Below are 22,241 nucleotides of genomic sequence, written 5' to 3' on the forward strand. Positions count from 1 at the left end.
ATCCCACAGTTTTCCACAGTGTGGCACTGTTTCATTTTAGAGGTAAACTGGATGCTGTCAAGGCCAAGAAAAAGACTTGAGGAAACCTAAATCTCAGTTTTATTTACAGGACAGCTGCTATTCTTGCATCTCAGTAGGCAACGTCTGCCTGGGACAATTCAGTTGCCTTCATCGGTGTCAGACAGGAATAGCCTATTTTTTTTCTGGACTGCTGCAGCAGGTTTGGCCAAGAATAGTCTATTAAACAAGTCTGACCATCAGTAACACCCACTGTTGAAATATGCATGCTTCAAAATCCAAGTACAGTTTTAGGTAGTTTGGCTAGCTGACACGACACACAGGAAGTTAGCTGTAATTATAATGTAATACAGTTTATGTTTTAGTTGTGCACATTTGCTTGTAAGTATGGTAAGTCTGGAGTGTCTGGTTGCTAGTCCCACCCATCCCCTATTCAAATGATCTCTCAAACCAGGGAAAATAAATTCTTAAATACATGAATAAATGATAATTTCACCTAATGCAAAGCAGCATTTTAAAAAGTAAACAGTCAACACAAAGCACGCTGAATTACCATTAAACTTTTATTTAGCAACAATAGAAATTATTTTATTCTCAAACGATGTACACAAAGAGTAACAGGTAAAACTATGCATTTACAGAGGGCACAACTGCAGGCCTAGTCCAGTGTCCTGTATCTTAATAATCCAGAGTATCTACAACAGCTACTTGCAGCATGGGAAAGGAATGTTCGATTACACTTTGAACATGGTGTCAACTTTTATTCTTTTGTTAAAGGTGCAGCTAATGTTTGCATAGTTCAAGTCATGTACATGCATTCACTGTGACAGCTAGATATGAGAAATGTATATGTCCCTCAGATTATAACAATTTATAATTCACTATAGCAAAACTTTTAAACAAAATAATTCTGTATATGGGCAGAGTGGTTTAATTGCTTCAGTCAAGCTGTTTAAGGAACAAAGTGCTACTGCAGCTACTGAGTCAAGATTTTATGTGCAATGCTGTTATTCTTCTTTGTACACAGCTCAAATTAATTTAAGGACTGAATTATGGAGTAACTCAGTTTAATGTTATCTAATATGTACAAAACATAAATGCCTGACCGTAGTCACAGGTTTGCAAGGCCAGCCACATTTGAGATGCAATGATAATTACAGATGTATATCACATGATCTCGAGAATTAGTGAATAGAAGTACAAGCCTGAGACAAAATCACATAAGAAAGCTCTGTGTTACACAGATAAGTGATGCTGTCACTTTACAGACTGAGTAACAGCACAGGATCCACTTCACATTCAAGTTAAATTTCTACTTAAGTTCAGTTTCATATCTAATAATTGTAAAAGACATCCTACGTTTTTCAAACATACCTACACCTTATAGTGGTCAAGAACCACCGTGAAAAAGCAAAATTGGTATTTATTTTTGTGCTTTGAGTGTTGACACAATTAGCTCTAATCAATTTGCAAAGCTAATGTCTTTGGTGTCATTCCGCTCCTGCCAGCCAGTGTTTTACAGCATTTTTCTGCTTGAAGATACAGTTTGGAGCAGGTACATTACTCATTAAGGCCTATTCCCTGCCTGTACTTTTATTTTGAAATGATTATGTTGTTGCATTTTTCAGGCTTCAAATTAGTTGAAAGCATCAGAAGCTCTAGTACAGAGATACAGCAGAAAAGTTTGAATGAGGTTGAAGTAGATATCTACATGTGTGGCATACATGCCTATGTGTTTCTGTATATTAATAGATGTCAGGCAGCTGAGTGTAGTTCCTGTCCCAGTAGCCTTTTGAGTAGAGCCAGTCCTGAGCTTTGTTGTGGGGATTGGGTCCCTGATGAAACCACCTGCCGAGTTGCAACAATGAAAAGGTTTATTTAATGTGAACAGGATGTTTGGGATGACGGGGAAAAAAATCAAAATGAAACAAAATACACAAGAGGGTAATTGTAGTTCATAAAGTGATGTCATTTTGTTTGGTGAGCATATTAGGAATTTGATGAAACCAAACATTAGAGGTCAAATGGCAACACAAGCAATAAAGTGGAACCATCCATATTCTCACTGTCAGTGTATTTGCACACATTATTTACTAAGTATTGTACCCAATTGCACTTGTGCATTTTGTCCTGTGGAGGGTGGTGGTGTGCTGCACTTAAAGAGTGACACAACAGCAAGCAATAGATACAGCAATACAACAAGAATGTAAAGCAAAGCAGGGTAGAGTCAAATAACCAAACCTTGGGCCCAATGCAGGGTTCCTTCTCAACAACAACAAAAGGGATGGCATAGCGGATAACAAGACAAAATGGGCAAGCAATTAGCAAAGCGGAACTGGAATCAGCAATGGCTTTAACACATCTACCAAGCAGATGATGGTCCCATAGGCCATATTACTCAGTGACTAACCTTATTTTCCATTCGTCATCTGATTTGGCACGATTTTTCCGGGCCAGTCTCTGTTTTTCCTCAAGTCTCTTCTTCTCTGCACTTGCCAGATCTGTAAGGCATAAACATAAGAAAGTGAGCACCAGCGTGGGTATCATGCACTGTACCCAGTGTTTTTATGTGTAAATCTATGGCATCCCATCACCGTATTGGTATGACTGTTACAAAACAATTGGTCCATGTACAGAAATTAATCTAAAAAGATATTTAACACTGAAGCTAAAGTGTGTATCACATCATTTCTGTAATTTGGCAATGAAGACCAAAAGACAAACTAGCAACATTGTACGCAGAGCCTTCCATTGTGAAAATGAAAAGTGAACCTTAAATTCTCCAATTTTGGGATGCCCTGGTGGCTCACTTTCTAGACTCTAGAGCACATACCATGTAATACTAAGGCTCAGTCGCAGCGGCATGGCTTTGAATCCAGCCCAGACCCATTGCTGCATGTCATCCCCTTTCTCAGTCCTGTCTTTCCTGTCTCTTTCCACTGTGACGGTCTTTTAAAGCAGAAATCTCCCCAAAATACGCTCAAAAAATCTTGCCCAAAACATATTTTTTTTACTTTTTCACATTGTTTAAATACATAGGAAACTGCAAATAAGTGCATTCCAAGGGTGAATTCCACTGCACTGAATTTTCACTGTCTGTAAGCACAAGTAAGTAATCCTACTATTGAGCCACCTCCTCACAAAAAACATGTAAACATAAAATCTCAGCCTGCAGAGGAAACTACTATACCTATATCTCCATTCTCCATGGCGCGAATGTCAGGCCTGAGGCGACAGTCTGTTGGGGGAAGGACTCCCTCCATGCCCTTTTCCAGCTCATTCAAATGCATGGCAAATGTAGTGAAGGCATAGAACTGCAAGACAATGAAATGGCCATGCATTTAAAACTTCATCAATGAAGATGACAAGAATCAAAACAAGAGGTACAACCAGCATCAAAACATCTCATTTCCCTGTGTTCTGTCCATTTACTCCTCTTTCATTTTCCACCTCTCTGTCCTCGAACCTTGGCTGAGTTTTCTGGTCGAGGTGCAATCCTCCAGATGAGCTCACTGCTTGGGATGACCTGGACCGTCTCAGCGTCAGGTAGAGGCATCTCTTCTGGCTCCTCGTTCACATTGCTCTAGAGCCACAGGGGATGTAGAAACATTGACAAACACAATTGTAAAACACAAGTGTAACTTTAGAGCGATGCAGGCAGGTCACACATTTTACAGCAGTGACTTGTAATACCTGTTTGTTGCCTTTCTTTTCCTCAGCGTTCTTTTTCTCAGCCTTTTTGTGGACATCAAAGGTATTGGGGTCTACTGTGTATAAGCACTCAGTCCATTTTCCATAGATTGCACAGAGCTTCTTTTTGCTGCAGAAAAACAAACAGCAGCACAGTTCATTAAAACTCATCATTAGGTGCCTCTGATACACGATAACTGGTGATTATTGCACTTATAGGAATCAGTAAATCTGTTTATTATTCACTGGGTTGTTACATGTGAGATTTAATCATTTACACTCATTCAGGGTGACAAGAACATCATAAAGAGACAATACTGAATATCACAAATGAGTTCTGATATCATTGACAGCAAAACAATAGAGATACCTTTTATCTAGGATGTACCCCTCCACTTTATGAAGCTCCTTGCCAAAGATACCACACGGCTTGAATGTCAGACAGCATTTCTCTCCGGTCCTGTCACAGAATGACAGACTGTGTTCAGCAATTCTCTTTCACTTTTCCCCTGCTGTGAGACAAGGCTTTCAAACATTAACCACCCTGTTCACATTCTCTTTCATTGGCAACTGTTGTAGTTTGGTTCCCATGATCCATACGCTGAATGTTAAAGTATATGAACACAATGCTGCAGAGTGCAGATACACACAAAGATATTCATACAGCACAACAAGCCTGTGTGTATACAAGTGTGTGCAAAAAACAAAAACAAAAGAGAAACAATACAGACAAGGAATTGCTGTTACTTGTGATTGATCACTTCCACGTTGCCATACTGTTCTATCCAAAGCTGTCCAACAATAATATTGTGGACACAGCAGGTCGGGTTTGTCCAAGTGTAGGCTTCATTATATCTGCCAAGACAAACAGGTAAAGACAAAAATAAACACACGACTTTACAGCAAAATAAGACCTTACTCTTACAATCTCTTACAAAGCCTTGGGTTCCTCACTTACTTAGGCAGCTCCAGAGTCATGACACCTTTGGGCTCTGCTTCCACACTCTTTCCCCAAAATTTAAGTTTGGGGTAGATGGAGCCATGGAAGACAAAATCCTCCTCGAGGCCTTCGGCATAGAAGGCACTGACTGGAGGGTGATGGCTCACTTGCTCTGAAATCCACCTAAAGCCCAGATCCTCTCTGATGGAAAAGAGAGACAATGCTGACATCGTAAGCAGTCCAATCAAAAATAAGCCTAAGCCAAATGTAGAATACTTTGTGTAAATGTAGAAATGTCTTAGGACCATACACACTTAAAAAAGCTCAGAGTCTTACCTGATCAGCTCGTAGGTCTCTCCTAGTAGTGGGTTGAAAGGCTTTCCGGTCCTCTCCCACTGTGATGCTACAGCTGACACAGCAAAGGCCGCGACACACTACAGACAAGGAGCATGATGAGGAAAAATTATAGATAATTCAATATTTAAGAGTGCCTACTCTCAAATGATGGTAAAATAAAACATAATGTAATCTTTAATTACAAACCATGGCTAATAATGTAATTGTGGATATGAATATTTAGATTTGTTAAGTTTTGGTAGCACTTAAATTGAAGGGGTGTTCATAAGACTGTCATAACACCGCAGTAACCATGACAAGGACACTGATTGATTAATTGATTGATTGGTTAAAGAAGTACAAATGTATGTACATTCAACAGGATATCACATAAAAGCACACTCTGCTTGTGTACAATTAATATTTTGGACTGTGATTAAATATCAGTCTGCCAATTATGTCACTTCCCTGCAAAGTTGAGAAGACTGACAATCAGGATCTCTAAATATGCCTGCAGTGTCATATTTGACAAATTGTAGTGCCTTGACTAATTTTAAATTGTAATGACAATGACATGTCACACATCACTTACCACTTATGACAAAAGCTGCAATCTTAGAACATAAAGTTGTTCTAACAAAGACAATGTCAGCTTTGCAGAAAAAATGACAGACTGAATTACAATTTCAACAGTGATCATTTTTCATTTATGTTCCCGACAGCTGTCATTTTATGGTTATGACTATAATGTCAGTCTTATGAACTACCCTTAAGATAAAGGGTTACCCAAATTTTAACTGTTTTCCTTTTATCAGAATAATTAAGAGCAGTGCAACCTTCATCCTCTCCACGGAGTCTGATGAAGTATTGGCCTGGTGGATGAGGTAGGTATGCTCCATGTATTCTGTCAGTCGCTGTAGGAAGCTCAGGGGCTCATTAAAGGCCACCGGCATGGTAATCTTTGACAACTCCTGAGAGAAGATGTGGAGAAGATAAAAGAAGCTAAGAGACATCACTGCAGGACACTGATTAGGATACACAGTGTCAATTCAACAGTAATTTTAAATCTATTCTAACAGAGTTAATTCTGTAGATCAATATTTTGTTTTTGTGTGTACTCAAGTTACGGTAGGCAGAAAAGTCTTATCTGGGGTACGTCAACCTGCCCATTGAATTAAGAATGTGTGAGCCATTAGCTCTATTGAATTGGAAATTTGAAAATAAATAGAGATTATGAAACATAATTAAATTCAGGCATGCAAAGTAGGCTACAGGGAATTGGCTGACAGTAAGAACTGGGGCCCTTTAGGGTCCCAGGAGACCACTGCTAATAATGACTGGACTTCCAAAGATCAAAGACTAATTTATCACATAACTGAACTTTTTATCCAAATGTATTCATTATTTCAAAAAGGTACTTGAGAACAAATCTGGAATCAGCACTTATTTTCTCCTAACACAGTAAGTACTAGCACAACAAAAGTAAACCGAGGCTGCTGTTTGAGGTGGACTGGCTGCTCTCACCATGCCAATGCATTTCTTCAAGATACTCCAGATGCTGACATCATTCTTGGAGAACATGGGAGCTGGTAGAGAGTTTCTGTCAGATGGCCGTACAGGGAGAAGAACAAACATTATCAACTAGATCAGGAATACATAAACAAATTAAGTATTGTGCACATTTGCAACAACACAAAATTTGTGTTAACTGCTGAGAGCAGGGGCTTGCTAAAGGGATAAAGTATATCATGGGGAAATTATTAGGTAAATTTTCCAGTGTGTGTATGAAGTGCACAGCTTCTAGCAGGCAAACAATCTGCACTCAGGCCTATGACCTGGTTTCCTCCTCTGCACTCAATTTTCATTGCTTCACAGATACATCATGGAGCACCAAACCATTACCTATGAACATTAAGTGAAGCTACACATAGAAAAAATACCATTCGGACTGGCAGAATGTTGTGAGATAATTATGTAGAAGTTACAGGGTAGATACAACAACTTGACCTTCTATTTGGAAACACTGTTACCTGACACGTGAGCTAATGAGCTGTCAGCTACTCTGGTTCACACTGGTCAAACAATGAGCTAAGCCTTCCAACTGTGGGATGAACAGGCCAGTGTTGTTTGGCAGACTGTACTTGTATCAACCCCTTAAACACACCAGAACAGGTAAACGAATACTCAAAAGCACTCACCTTGGCACAATTATTTACAGCCATCATGTGTACAGTTGGGCCCGTACAGTCATAAAATCATTATTACATTCGTGGAAAAAAGAAGTAGCACACTCTATGGTATTCTCGTGGGCATGGCCTTCAGGTCTGTAGAATATTTTCTCAAGTGAACCATTTCATAACAATCCACAGCAAGATGTTATCACGGAAAAGATGCCCTTTGTTAACGGGGTGTGAATTGTAGTGGGGTATGTTTATATTTTAACAAACAATACTGTAGCTCTGTGCCTATTTGACAACGTCCGTGTACACCAGATGTCCAACTTTTACCCAAAGGCAAATGTCACCTCTGCCTTCAGCACTATCTGTGATGATGATGATGCAAAAACTGCAGCTGATTTTGTCTGATGCATGAAATTTCATACTGGGTGATTTTAACCATCTCTCTTACCACCTCCCTTAAAAAAAAAAAAAAAAAAAAACACTTACACCAATATGTCAGAGACACTTTAACCAACATTTCTCCTGTCTAACCAGGTGGGATAAGACATTAGATCTTTGTTATGGGTCATTAAAGGATGCTTATAAATCACTTCACTACCCTCACTTGGCTCTGCAGATGATAACTGTGTGCATCTACTGCTCATTTTAAAAACACGTTTTAAGAGAGAGAAAACACAGACAAACAAGATATAAGACTGGACCAAAGAATCTGTGCTCTCCCTACAAGAACGTTTTCACTGCACTGAAAGAAAGTTAAAATTTACCCTAACAACAAACCATGGGTGGCCAAATGTGTTGAGTCCAGCATACACAGTCACAAACTTCACAACAGTCAGCAGTTTGACACAGACCAAAAAGATGTTTAAAAGATAATAGTCATGGACTTGACAACAACTGTGGACATTTAGCTACTTAAATCTTGTGCAGAAGAACTAAGTTCTGTATTCCACAACATTTTTAAGTATTTACAGGCACATCATGTTCCTAAAGTCTACAAGGATGCTGTGGAATTCCCTGTTCCCAAATCCATTTGCACCAAAACTCAGTGATTTTAGACTGGTTGCTCTCACATAATTTGAGTTTAAGTTCAAATTATTTTGATTTATTTATTTATTTATTTATTGATTGATTGATTGAAAAACTGCTAACATCAGAAATCTTAAGGAAGACTGAGCATGCACTTGATCCCATGCTGTTTTCTTATAGGCCACACAGATGAGTAGAGGATGCCACAGTCACTTTGTTGAACTTACTTTTTAAACATTTGGAAGGAAATGGGTCCCAGTCTAGACTTGTTGCTTTTTTCCTCTGCTTTTAAACACACTTACACAAGCCACAGCCCAGTCATTGACAACTTTTCAAATGGTGTGAAGAGTCCTACTTTTAATTGAACATCTCTAAAACCAAAGTCATGGTAACTGGTTTTAGGAGACATGCCAACACACATAAAGTCATATCTATTAAGGGTCAGAGAGTGGAATGTGTGCAATCCTACAAATATCTTAGGACAATTATTGACTCAGAATTGAACTTTGAAGCAAATTGTGAAGCCCTTGTGCAAAAAGGGGCACCAGCACTTGTCTTGTTTGTGAAAACTGACCTATTTCCATGTTGACAAAACCGTGATGACCCTATTCTATCATGCTTTCATTGAATCAATTTGATCTTTTTCTTTGGTGTCATGGTTTGGAAACCTATCTTTAAAGAACAGAAACTATCTGAATCAAATTGTTAAATGGTGTATTTGGCTGACTGGTGAGCCACAGCTTAACTCAGCATCCCTTGACCAGACAGTTACGGCAGATAACCGGCTCAATTTTAAATGACGACTTCCACCCTTCGCATATCAAATTTCAGCTTCCTACCTCTGGATGGAGGTTTATTATCCCAGATATAGAATAAAGAGGTATAAAAATAGCTTTGTTTGAGCAGCCATCACTCATATGAACAAATCATAGTTAACACCGCACAGATGACGGTTATTTATTTGAGTGTTTTTTGCCTTCTCTTTTTAAGTCCTGGTTATTGGAGACTTCAGTAATTTTATCATGATTGTCTCTCTGTCGATGTTGTTTTTTAAAATGTGTGTTAAGATGGATATCTTGGGTACTCTAGACCAAGTTTACCTGCGGGTACAAATAAAGTAACCTGAACCAAATTGTGCTGTGTAGAGTATCTCTTACCAGGACAACACCTGTCTCCTCATTCCATCAAATAACTAAACTTGGGCCTGTCTACAGGCAACCTAGGACAGAAGTCTCTGAATGACAGGAGTAATACCATATAAACAGACAACTGATAAATCTTTAATGCACACACTCTCAACACACACAGGCCTACACATATGCACACAGAGCCAGTCCGCCAGTCCCCTTTCTTCCAACTCTCTCTAAGCCAGCACATGCTAAATTATTCATGCATCATTTGTTGGATTACAGAACAGAGGGCAAGCCAAAAAATCAGCATCCACGGAAATAAGAGATTGTCCAGTCTTCAAGGACAAGCCACCAAACACCAAGCCCATTCATAGCTTGGGGAGTAAAATTTGACAGAATAAACATAACAGGTGACTATTCTGAGGGGAATGGTTGCTCAAACATGAGCACCTCAATACAAAAACAGCCAGGAATGGAGAGGTGGTATCCCATTACCTATAATGTGGCATTTATTTTCCAAGGCACTTGTTGACAGAAGTCTGTAACCTGTCAGACATGGCTTCTAAGTGATCTGTCACTGGATGATAATTAGGTAAACAATATGTAAGCTACCACAGTCCAAAGTCAAATACTACAGAATCCTGCAGTCATTTGTGATGAAAATCTTAAAGAAAAAAAAAGCCCTGGCACTATTTAAAAAAAAAAAAAATAGGTTGTGTGCAGAGCACTCTAATTCCTTCAATGAATTATGGAAAGAAGATAAACTGGTAAACAAGTATGACTTCATAACTGGAACATGTCCCACCTGCGCTTCTTGACTCCATTGCACTGGGCTGGTTGGTTGCCATGGCTACCCTCCCCAGACATTCCGGTAGGCCCCCTGAGGGTGCTGGGACAGCGGAGGCTGCTGGAAAGGGGGGTGTCTCTCCCCTCGTCCTCTTCACAGGAGTGGCTGGCCACAGACAGGAAGCCGCTCACTGAGAGCTCCGACTCTGACTCTGTGGGATGACAGGGGGCAGATACCAGGTCATACCAGACGCCAACACTCACACGCTCATGCAGTAATGTGCCTGGCTCAGAAACCTGCAGCTCTGTAGCCTCAACAGGGTGCCGCCGGTGAAAAAGAACTACTCCTCGTATCCATCATTCACATCACTCCCCCTCCCTGCTACCAGCCAGCCACACCTGAGGATTGTATTCCAATGAGAGGCCACACAGAGGCTTCATTTCCTCCAACACTGTTTGCTCTGAGCTGAGTGGATGCTACTCCTCCCCCTAGCCAGCACACTGTCAGGACAATACAGGCACTGTGACATTAACAAAAGAGGGGAGGGAAGAACAGTCTTTTTACAATGGAGGACTAGACATGCTACCCTGGTTTATATTAAACCACCTGTTCACAAAAATACTAATTTAGATTTACATGATACTTGTATGTATTAACACACAGGATGTTAGTACAAGCAAGACAGCAGATCCAACACTGCTTCACAAACAGGCTATATACACTCCTGATCAAAAGACCAGCTGAAAAATTGCAAAAATTTACATTTTGCACTGTTGGATCTTAAGAAGGTTCTAAGTAGAGCTTCAAAATACAAAAAGAAGAAATGGGAGTGAGACAAAAAAAAAAAAAAAAAAAAAAAAAAAAAATTGAGTAAGCAATTTATTGCAAACAACTATTAAACTGATATAGGCTGTTCATCAGCTGTTCAAAAGTTTAAGACCACTGCCTTTAAAAGCCCAAATCTTGGCAAAAATGTGGATTCAGTGTCATTTTTTGCAGGTATCCACACTGTCATGACCTCCTGATGGCAAAGGCAAAAACGCTTTCTTGTTAATCACCTCAAAAATGTGTTTCGGCATGCTTGACGCTAGTGTTTCCAGGAGGCTAGTGGGAATGTTGCTCCAAGTGGTGAAGATGGCTTCACGGAGAGCATCCACTGTCTGGAACTGGTGTCCATTTTTGTAAACTTCCCTTGCCATCCAATCCCAAATGTTCTCAGTTGGCTTTAGATCAGGGGAACACGCAGGATGGTTCAAAAGGGTGATGTTATTTCTCTGGAGGAAATCCTTTGTCAGGCGGGCATTGTGAACTGATGCATTGTCCTGTTGAAAAACCCAGTCATTACCACACAGACGATGGCCTTCAGTCATGAGGGATGCCCCCTGCAACATCTCCACATAGCCAGCTGCCGTTTGACGCCTCTGCACAACCTGAAGCTCCATTGTTCCATTGAAGGAAAAAGCCTCCCAGATCATGATGCCACCCCCTCCACTGTGCCGTGTAGAAAACATCTCAGGTGGGATCTCCTTGTCATGCCAGTAACGTTGGAAGCCATCAGGACCGTCAAGGTTAAATTTTTTCACTTTCTTCCACCTTTCAATGTCCCATGTTTGGTGCTCTCGTGCAAACTCCAAACGGGCCATTTTGTGCCGTTGAAGGAGACGAGGCCTTTGAAGACGTTTTTTGTTCTTAAAACCCTTCTCTCGCAGATGCCGGTTATGGGACTGCAGTTGGCACCAGTGACAAGCTTAATTTGGGCCGAGGATCGTCCCGTGTCTTGATGGACAGCCAATTGGATCCTCTGGCTCAGGGCTGGTGAATTTTTTTTGGGTCTACCACTTGACCTTTTTGTTCCATAACCTTCAGGATCTTTTAAGAAGTTTAAAATGACTGTCTTACTGCATCCAACCTCAGCAGCAATGGCACGCTGCGAGAGGCCTTGCTTTTGCAGCTCAACAATCCGACCACGTTCAAGGAGAAAAAGCTTTTTTGCCTTTGCCATCAAAGGCATTGAAGCTCTACTTAGAACCTTCTTAAGATCCAACAGTGCAAAATGTAAATTCTTGCAATTTCTCAACTGGTCTTAAAATTTTGATCAGGAGTGTATATGGACAAAAGCACAAGCAAGATTTACACACACATCACAGAATGTGAAAATCCTCACATATGCTGTGAGAAGGTTAGAGTCACATGTGCAGAGCGTCTCTCACCAGTAGATAACAGAGTGTCTTTAAATAATGCAATGATCCAAGAGCCGGAGTTTGCTCCATAATTCACGAACGCACTGTAGTATGCAATCTAAGCAACATACAAATCACTGTGGCGAGTGTTTTGGGTTTACAGAGAAGCAAAATAAGAGTGGAATCAATTTTTAGCACAAAGACAATGATGGTGTAAATAAATAATATATGGAAAGCACAATCACCACTGTTAAACAAACCAGTGAAGCTTTTCATGTCATATTGCCAGAAGTCGCTACATTTTAAGGTCAAGCAGGACATTGTTATGGCATTACACATCTAAGGAGGCAGTGTGATCTTCAAAAGGTCTGCAGGAATTCACTTTTTTTTGGGCAGCCATTTGTTAGCATCTTGTTTACTTTCCAAACAAGTTTACAACTGTAAAATAATAGGAATAGACAGCAAAACACATCAAATTTAATTCTCCTGTCTCCTTTAAACAACAGAACTAAGAACAAGAGATTTTGCTGGCTGTTATCACTAGCTCATTAACCTTCGGTATAACGGAGGGACAATTTCACAGTACAACAATTTTGCTGCACAAGATTTTAAGCCCATCTCATAAATGTAGCTGCTGATGATGTTTATTCAGCCATGTCTAGGTATGGTGTCTGGGGTGCTCCAGAAACAGACTGAATGCCAACAGACTGAGCTTTGGGTGTCAGTGGGTGTACACACACATGGGAAGCAGCATGATGCTGGAACAAGATATGTTGCTAGAGGTGTTTGCTGTGATACAAATATATCAAGGTGTTGTGACAATCCACAGGGAAAGCTCAGCTTGGGAAAGAGTCATCACAACATTTTTAGCCTCTTCAGAATCAGTTGAAGTTCTACCTACGTATGAATAGAGAGCCACAAAGATGGTGTATGGTGTATTAACCCTCTAAATTCCTTTAATACCTTAAAGACCTTTAACAGTGTCAAGTTATATACGAGCTGTACAAAGGCCTTTGACAATGTTAAGTCTGTGGTGTACATATCCAACACACCAAGTATTATGAAAGGAAGTCACTGCACTTGTGAATGTGGCATGTAAAATGAGATGTAGCGAGCCATGCATAAATGCACACAGATGTGTATGAACCGAACCAGGGACAATGTAAAGGCAAGCTGCCTACAGGGAAGCAGCAACCCCCTGAGACCCTATGTCTCTGCTTGGGACTATGGTAAATTTCTATTCTTCAGGGAAAAATCACAAAGCTTAGGACCTTGGTGTCCTAATTGTGGCTACAGCCATGAGTCCATGAGTCCATGTTCAGAAAATGACCCTGAGAGGGTGCATGGGTGATACAGCAGAAAAATGTTTGGCCATCATTGTGGAGACCTAGGTTTCATTACTGCTATTATCACTGCTAGTATTACTACACGGCCCTATGTCGAACTTGCATCGTTCTATGTCCTGCAATATGCTCACCCCTCCTCTCTCTTTCTCACTCTCTCCATCTCTCAACCCTTCTGGTCGAAGCAGATGACCGCCAACCCAGAGCTGGGTTCTGCTCAAGGTTTTTGGCCCTGTTAAAAGGGTTTTTTCCTTGCCACTGTCACCCTGTGCTTGCTCTTGGGGCAGATATTGGCCATGAATTTGGCCAATATTTGTTGGGTTTCTGTGCCTTGAGATAACTTTTGTTATGACTGATACTATACAAATAAAATTTAATAAAAATTGAACTGAATTGTTTGATTCACGGTAGCAATGCTTGCAGCGTCATTCTGAGTTCTGAGTGTCATTCTGAACACAAACAGTTGCTGCTTGCATAAGCACCTCCTAATGGTTTTTCAGCAGGGTGGAAGATAATCTGGGTTACATAGAGAACTGCCAAATGCATTATGCCCCCTTGAAAAAACTACTTGCTGACAGGTGAAAAGAAGACTCTTTGACTACTTGGCCAACAGAAAAACAACAGAGACCATGGAGTATATCGGGAATTGGCAACAACAAAATTGGTGAGAATATCGGAAAACATAAATCTGTGATCAAAGAAGTGATGCCAGGCTACTCATGAAACAGTTAAATCACGCAAACACTTTTTTCAGTTACACAGAAAAAAAAAATAGGCATGCACATTAGATCTTGGCTGATTTTAAGCTCTGATTATAAAAGCCAATTAGACACACCTGGATTACCAAGGCACGCTAGTCTGCAAGGTCTGAGTAGAAACTCAGATGCAAAAATATTGCTTTACTTATAAAACAGCATTTTGGCAGTAAGGCTGCTTCTGTCTGGGTCAGGGTGATTTTTTACAGCCTGACCACAGTTAACTTATATATCAGTGGGTCTCAGTCCAGGTTTTCAAGGGCCATGGTCTTGCTGGTTTTACTGTCTAACCATTAATGAGGGACAGAATATAACTAACTACCTGGTAAGACAGAAAACCAGCAGGGCTTGTTGAGAACCAGTGCTCTATATTATATAAAAATCAAGTTCCCTTGACAATATTGCAGAAACCATCAAATCTGCACCATGGAAAGCAACATATTTGAACATATGAACTGCTCTAATGTGACTCCAGTAAGATGTTTAGCCCCCTGAAAACTTGACTCAGCAATCTAATTGTCTGCCTGGTAGCTGACCTGACAGGGCATCATAGAAGTCATCTTCAGTTAGGGTACTAAGGGTAGGGGACCTTCTGCCTTTAAACAGGGACTGCTTGAGCTCGTCACGCTCACTCGCCAATGTCTGCAGGGCCTCTGTCAGAGCTTTGTTCTTCCCAACCTCCTGTTCCAACCTCAGACTCCACACCTGGAGAGACAGACCCACGTACAGACAAATAAACACACACACACACACATACATCTATTGAGAGAAGACAAAGCTCACGTCACAGCCATTCAGCATTTCTGACTGTATAGACAGTGTTGCAGGCTAATAAGTGGTTGACTGATGGGTAGATTGATATGGAGGTATTGATCTGTCTCTGCAGCCTTCCCAGCGTGTGTGCATGCACCTGTTGTGGAAGCCAATTCTGATGGCAGGTCATTGTTCTAACCCTGCTCACAGATCCGGTTTCCTCCAGTCAGAACCAAACACCCCATTCTCCATGAGCTCCGCGGCCCAGGATTGAGTGTCCCTTCAGGGCAACATGAGCCAGGCTGAGGCTACTGTGGGACAGACCAGATCAATGTTCCTCATTGTCTGATGCTGGTGTTGTGGTTCCTTTTCCAACCACTTAAGACAGGCAACTAACCAACAGACAACAGATCTTACCACAAAAGACACAGGATGCAAGACACTGGAATAGTTACATATTTTTCATATGAAAACGTTTTGAGGACAACACTTCTTAATTCATCATCATAATAAAATTTTTAATTGTCTAAAAATTATAAGAGAAAAAAAGAGATTGAGGGAGCAAAAAAAGGTCTCTGCAGAGGGAAAAAAATAACTGAGTCACCTTGAGGAAGGCGGCTAAGGCTGACAGAAACAGGAGCCTGTAAATCGCGCCGTAAATCTGAGATAGCCAAGCGAGGCCGATGTCCTCAATTAAAGTAAAGAGGAAAAAAAGTTAAGCATCATCAATCATCCTGGCTGAAGTACTGATAGCAGTCTTTCCTTTTATGTGGGTACATGCACAGTCTCACACACACACACACACACACACACACACACACACAAGCAGTGTTTCTTCCAAAAGCAGAGGAGTCTCTTAATTTGCTCAAGGTAGATCATTTCTCTAGGTTTTTTGAGAGTATTATCAGAGGCAGAGACTTTGTTTTTTAGTGACAATAATATTATTCAGATTATACTAATGATAATAATGTTAAATAATCAACAAAGTTAAAAGAGCAAAGTGGAAATCTCTGGAAAAGGGTCTGGAAAAATATGATGCCCTTACTGTAATGTTTTAAGAGTTTGTCATGGATTACAATATGATAAAATGCATTCAAAAATTGATAAAAAAAAAAAAAAAAATGTCCTACTTTTAAAAATACATGTAGAGGCCTCATGTAATGTTGTGTGACTGCTCAGTTTTTGACAAGGCCTATTATTTCTGAAAATAATGTATACACTGAGAGCACAGTCAGAGTAGATATATATAGGTGTCAATAGATTAGAACAATGAAACAAGTGAAATAATGTAAATAATTAACAAATCACTTCCAAGAACAAAGGACTATGTGTTGGGCAACACTTAACAGAAATGACACACTTTCAACCATTAAAACAAATCAATACAACAAATACTACAAAATCAAACAGAATTGAGAAGAATCCAGTAAACCAGTACTTGCATAACCAATTATTAATACAAAAAGTATTTTCAAGTTTGAAGAGAAACAAGTACACCACTCAAAAACAGAAACCTGCTTTCCTTTGATGCCCATGAGGGCTGGACTCAGCCCAGCTCTTCATTACACATACACTTACAAAAGGCAAGGATGACTCACATGAATCAATATGCAGATCCCATCTCTGCTCTATGGGTCCAGAAAACACCTCTGACAAGTCCATTTTAAGTTACACTGGTGGGCAGTGCAAAGCTGCATTTATCTCAACTGATGATGCATTCACAACCTTACCATTTATTAAGCCATTCCATTTATATACAGACATCTTTAATACAACCCAAACCAACAGTGGACATGCATTTCCTCTCCATCTGTCATCCTTGACTATTGTAAATTGACTTTTATCCTTGTGTATGTTGACAAAATAAACTATACACACACAAACACACACACTATACACACAGACAGAGATTATATCCGTGATTACTAATGAATCTTCCACAGCACATATGTCAAACTCAAGGCCTGTGGGACAGATCAGGCCTGTGGCATAATTATACCTGGCCCGTGAGATGATGTTTGATTTTCTATTAATACTAGCCCGGATCCATACTGCCCACAGTTTGGATACTGCACGCCCCAACATGCATTGCAACATCCTGTGCTCTCACACCACAAAGACCAGTGTGGCCCCGCCCCACTTCCTCCTCACCAGCTCATCAGCAGCATAAATCACTTCCATCAAGACACTTATCAGCAAGCCAGTCAGCAATGGCAAAATGAAAAGTGGAAAACAGGTGTTTTCAAGACAGGTGGGAGGTCAGGTACCTGTTTGCTTGCAATAAGGACAAATCTGTCTGTCTCATATGTGGACGTGATGTGGCCGTAATGAAAGAATATAACCTCTGGAAACATTATGAGACAGTTAATGTTAAATACATACAGTATTATTATGGTTTGTTTTTGCATTCGTATTTTATAATTACCAGTCAACCTGACTATATGTTGATTTTTGAAATACTTTGGCATATTTTGACCAAACGAGCTCCTTGACTCATGTGGTTTAAAATGAATTAGTTTTATTTCTTGTTGGATTTGCATGCCAGTGATGTGCACGTATGAGTAGAGACATTATATATGACTGCAGATTCTCCTCAGCAAAGTATCAGTTATCCGGTTAATTTCACTTCATGTGATGTAACTATAAGTCATTTGAAAGGCATGAGGGTAGGCTTGCAGTTACAATATGCCAGAAAAAAAATGAATGATGCTGTGGACTCTATTCATGTCATTTACCTCTCTGATCACTTTGGTTTCAGGCATCCTTGTTTTGTTTTTTGGGGAGGAATGTTCTTTGTAAAGTTCATATTTGTGTATAAATCATTATTTTTACACAGGACATATTTTGATCAAGAGAATGACCACTTTGGGTCAAGAACATTCAATACACATAGGCCCTGTTTCACCCTGGAATTGGTTGTGATATTTTAATATAGTAGGCCCTTTAGTGACTGAGTTTGACACCCCTGATCTACAGTAAGACATTTCTTTGCCTTTAGCAGTAGGTCTCAAGCAGCTGCTTCCACCCCACTCCACGACACACCCGACCCACACTCATAACAACAACAAATCTACGACATTATTTCTCTAAGTGCAAGATCTGCCCTTTTTGAAAATGAAATTATTTTGATTGTGTTAGAAAGACAATCGTATATTCAAGTGAATTCTGAGCAAGCATTTCCAAGACAGTTCTGCGTCAGTGTTATCTTGGTGCTTAAAGGTGTGTGCTGTGACTGACAGTTTAAAAATAACATGTGGAATCCACTTCCCATGGATTGCAGCTAAAACAAATTAACACTCTGGCTTATATTCAACCATTTAATATACCTGACATGCAGGTCCACAGAATAGCTACCCTTTTAAGGCTCCACACAAAGTGAGTCTCTTATTTATGTACAGTTTGAAGTAAATGAGCACAGGAAGCTGCGCCAATACTCCCTATCCTCAGCACTTGGCTTAAGAGCCCATCCAGGAATGGAGCACTTTGTTGTGTAAGTATCCCAGCCAGCTCTTTCACTCTCACTGCATCCTCTTGCCTGAGCACAAACACAGCGCTATTTTAAGCTCTGCTGAGGCTGTGTGTGCTGTAGTTGTTGCTGAAGTCTAGAAGAGATGCGCCTCCTTGGCCAACGGCCCTAAGGACTGAGCTTTTATTTTCTTGTAGAATTTGCTTCCCCTGCTGAAGGAAAAGTAAATCTCGGAGGCAAATATTCTAGTTCTACGCTGTGCTAAAATGCTCACTATACGCCATAATGTATGTCAGTGCATGATGGGTAAGGGCTAAGCATTGAAGGAAGCATTAAGAAAACATTAAGCAAGTATAAAATGCTTTTTTTAAAAAAAAAAAAAAAAAAAAAAAAAAAGGGACAAACCATCACCTGAGCTGAGCCCCAGTGCAGAAAATGCAGGAAATCTAGTGCAGGCTGCATTAACCACACACACAGAAAGGGTCAAGATCTTGGGTCTCAGGAGGTCTCTACACATAGCAAGAACACAGCCTTGGCTAAAAGGTCAGAATCCTAAAAGGCAGAATGTGCTCATCTTCAGGTCTCTTGCACAGAGGTGATGCCATAAGAGAATGAGGCACAGGGAGCAAAGAGAGTGTTTGCCCTGTCCCTGCATTTAGCCTGTGAGTGCAGTGTCTCCTGGATGGAAGACATGGCACAAGTCAAGTGATTCAGTGACCTGTGTAAGTAGGGTCAAACGAGAGGCTCACATGGCCTTTGTGTGCTCTGCAGTCCCTGAGGTCTTGGAGAGGAATCTGCCATCTTACAGTCCTGCAAACATTCATAAATTGCTTCCGCCAAGAAAGACAGAAGAAGAAAATAAAGACACTATACTGTCACTCATATACTTAAAGAACAATTCAAACTGACAGATCTGCTTATCTGTGTCACCACTAAGTGGCTGCATGATCTAAGCCTCCATTTCTTCTCTTGACAGGTGTGGGAGCCTGCCTGCTGAGGAACACCAAGAGAGGTTAGGCTAGAACAAATCAGTGTTGTGTGTTTTGAGTATTTATTTTAAAAAATGCCATACCTCCCAGGGAGGTTTCTGCCCAACATGACCTGTTTGAAGCTCACTCTCTACGGAAATCTTGAACCTCCATCTCGTTTTTGTGAAGTGGCAAACACGAGACGACAGACATCTCCACTTTAAAGACCATGTGATCAATCATACTCTCCCCTCATGCACAGTACAGAGGTGGCATCCCAGCTAGCATACGTCAGCTCTGCAGCTAATGAAGTGGGTCAGAGCACATCTACTCTGCTGAAGGGCAGGACTGTAAATTGCTGCTAAACCCTACCTGCTATGAGTCATGCTTCCATATTACACATCTGCCCAGACATCATTGTACAATTATAACAGTGTACAACTATTATGTGGAAAACAAATGTTAAAGAAAGACAAACAAAGCAGAAGCATCTGCTACTGTCAGCCAGGACAATGGGAAGGTAGGATTAGGATTAATACTGTCTATGGAGACTATCTCAGCGTTCTAGGCAATATAATCCAGTTAGCAAGGTGTACTATTTCAAGCTCAGCATGAGACAAATGAATGTATGTTTTTGAAACATTTTCTCCTGTCCATATGACCTGCTGCAATGCCAACTCAGTCCATTTCCATTTTTATGATTGTCTCTGCACTTTGGGGTGACTGTCCGATGACTGTCCTCTGCCTCCATGTGAGGCATGCCAAGTTATTCCTCATGCCAGAGCAGCTGTGGCCAATCTATACTTGGTTATTGTGGTTTGAAGTAGGGATGTCACAATATACTGAAACTGACAAGAACCATGATATTTTAAAAAAATTAAATACTGGTATCATGTTAATAATGCGCATATGATAATATTGTGTAAATCATTTTGTGCATTTTTGTACAATTATGTTTACAGACTCTCTCCATCTCCCTACACTCTTATTTTAAGCATAATTCATTTGCCAAAATAGAGACAAAACTCATAGAAACAAAGTTAAAGAGGTTTTGGTTTGATAGCCTTATTTAAAAAGGAAAAATCTTCACGTTTTCTATAGATATAGCACCACTTTCATCATCATTAATTCAGCCCTATTCTGAAGCAATGCTTGCACCACTATGAACCCTGTAAACAGGCCAAAAAATCCCCTGCATTAGGACATTTCTGGCACAAATAAGTATATCTGACTTCCAAAAGAGGGTTAAATTACATCACAATATTTTGAATTCAGTGTATTCAGCACATTAAGCAAGCCCATTAAGGGAATTAATTGTCAGGAAGATTATAGTGTGCAGTGGGCACTTAAGGACAGATCTTCACTTTAAAAAATTAATTTGTAATGAGAGCAACATATAATCTCTAAATAGTTTCAGGTGTTGCAATGAGGTGCTGCTGCTGTAATAAAAAGTTACATATGCATTCAGTATCTCTTCACCAGCTGACACATTTAACAATTATAACCATTTCAAACGTAGCATGTAATCTATATATAGTACTCAGTACCGCTCCATGCTCTTGCTTTGTCATAATTCATTGTTATAGTATGTAATCGGCACTGCAGGGTTCAGAGCTACTTCATTCATACCCAATGTCTTAGTTCACATCAAGATAAAACAACAACAACAAAAAATAAACCAGAAAATAAAATTTAAGAATTGCTTCAGTGTATTGCCCATTTCCCATGCTCATGCTTCAGACCAACTCCACAACAGGAAATAAGCTGAAAAAAAAAAAAAAAAAAATACAGGAGATACTGGAACAAAGTCACTATACTCCAGCACAACAACCTCAAGCAATGACCTCAGGGAACCCACTGCAAACGCGGGCAGTTGTTCACATGACAATGAAAGGCGATGAGAAGAGAGCAGAGAATAGAAGACAGTTGTATGATTCATACCTGTGTAGATTCTGGATGAGGGTGCTGTCACCTTCTCTTCCTTCCTCCTGTGCTTGGAGGCTTTTCTGGCTTGTGAAAGTCGGTCTGTGAACGCGTATTTTTAATGTGTGAGACTGAATGCATGTATCTCCAGCTGAGCCCGTGAATATGCACGCGCTCCAGTTCCCTAGCTCAATTCACTGCCTTTCCCTGGAGCAGAAGACCGAGTGTGTGTGTGTGTATGTATGTGTGTGTGTGTATGCAAATCTAGGGGGTTATGTGTGTCTGCACTGATCTGCAAGTGCAAACCTAAGCATTAAAACGGATCTTGCCTGTGTCCTTCCTGCAGACATGCCAGTGATTACCACACTGTTCTACTCCTCCCTCAAGGGCATAGCACAGCCACTAGCACAGGTGGACAGGGATACACACACCTCTGCATCACACACACACAAGCTCCATCCCATCTGCTTCCCCATAGCCACTGCATTCTAATAGGGAGCTACGGTATGGGGGAGGGGCAAGAGGATTTCATTACCATTCAACAAAAAAGAATCAGCCAATAGGAACACAGCACATGGGTGAGTGCGTATGAATCAATGGGATGAATATTAATGTAGTAAGTCCTCAGCCAAGAATGTCAATATACTACAACCAAACTAAAAAAAGAAAAACTTTCTTCCAAAAAGATTAACAAGTGCAGACTACTTAGTAATAATAACTTTGTTTGTATAGCACCTTCCAAAATA

At 40.4% G+C, this 22,241-nt stretch overlaps 1 protein-coding gene across 6 annotated transcripts in view; it reads right to left on the bottom strand.

Annotated features, from left to right (window-relative positions):
* Window positions 1-562: 562 nt before the first annotated feature.
* The window catches only part of LOC115374759 (oxysterol-binding protein-related protein 1), a 36,310-nt gene continuing 14,631 nt past the window's right edge, over window positions 563-22,241 (bottom strand). For 4 of the 6 annotated variants that reach the window (XM_030073850.1, XM_030073849.1, XM_030073848.1 and 1 more), the window contains 13 exons: window positions 14,922-15,090; window positions 10,126-10,318; window positions 6,509-6,584; window positions 5,821-5,955; window positions 4,985-5,082; window positions 4,667-4,849; window positions 4,456-4,563; window positions 4,079-4,168; window positions 3,712-3,838; window positions 3,485-3,601; window positions 3,209-3,332; window positions 2,429-2,519; window positions 563-1,866 (listed from right to left, as the gene is read on the bottom strand). In XM_030073850.1, the coding sequence (XP_029929710.1) occupies window positions 1,764-1,866; window positions 2,429-2,519; window positions 3,209-3,332; window positions 3,485-3,601; window positions 3,712-3,838; window positions 4,079-4,168; window positions 4,456-4,563; window positions 4,667-4,849; window positions 4,985-5,082; window positions 5,821-5,955; window positions 6,509-6,584; window positions 10,126-10,318; window positions 14,922-15,090 (1,614 nt within the window). In that variant the 3' untranslated portion in view covers window positions 563-1,763. Of the gene's footprint in view, window positions 1,867-2,428; window positions 2,520-3,208; window positions 3,333-3,484; window positions 3,602-3,711; window positions 3,839-4,078; window positions 4,169-4,455; window positions 4,564-4,666; window positions 4,850-4,984; window positions 5,083-5,820; window positions 5,956-6,508; window positions 6,585-10,125; window positions 10,319-14,921; window positions 15,091-15,295; window positions 15,344-21,513; window positions 21,792-22,241 lie in introns of those variants that run through there. The other 2 variants (XM_030073852.1, XM_030073853.1) reach the window with 2 other exon arrangements.

The sequence above is a fragment of the Myripristis murdjan genome, chromosome 17 (genome assembly GCF_902150065.1).
Source record: "Myripristis murdjan chromosome 17, fMyrMur1.1, whole genome shotgun sequence".
NCBI lineage: Eukaryota > Metazoa > Chordata > Actinopteri > Holocentriformes > Holocentridae > Myripristis > Myripristis murdjan.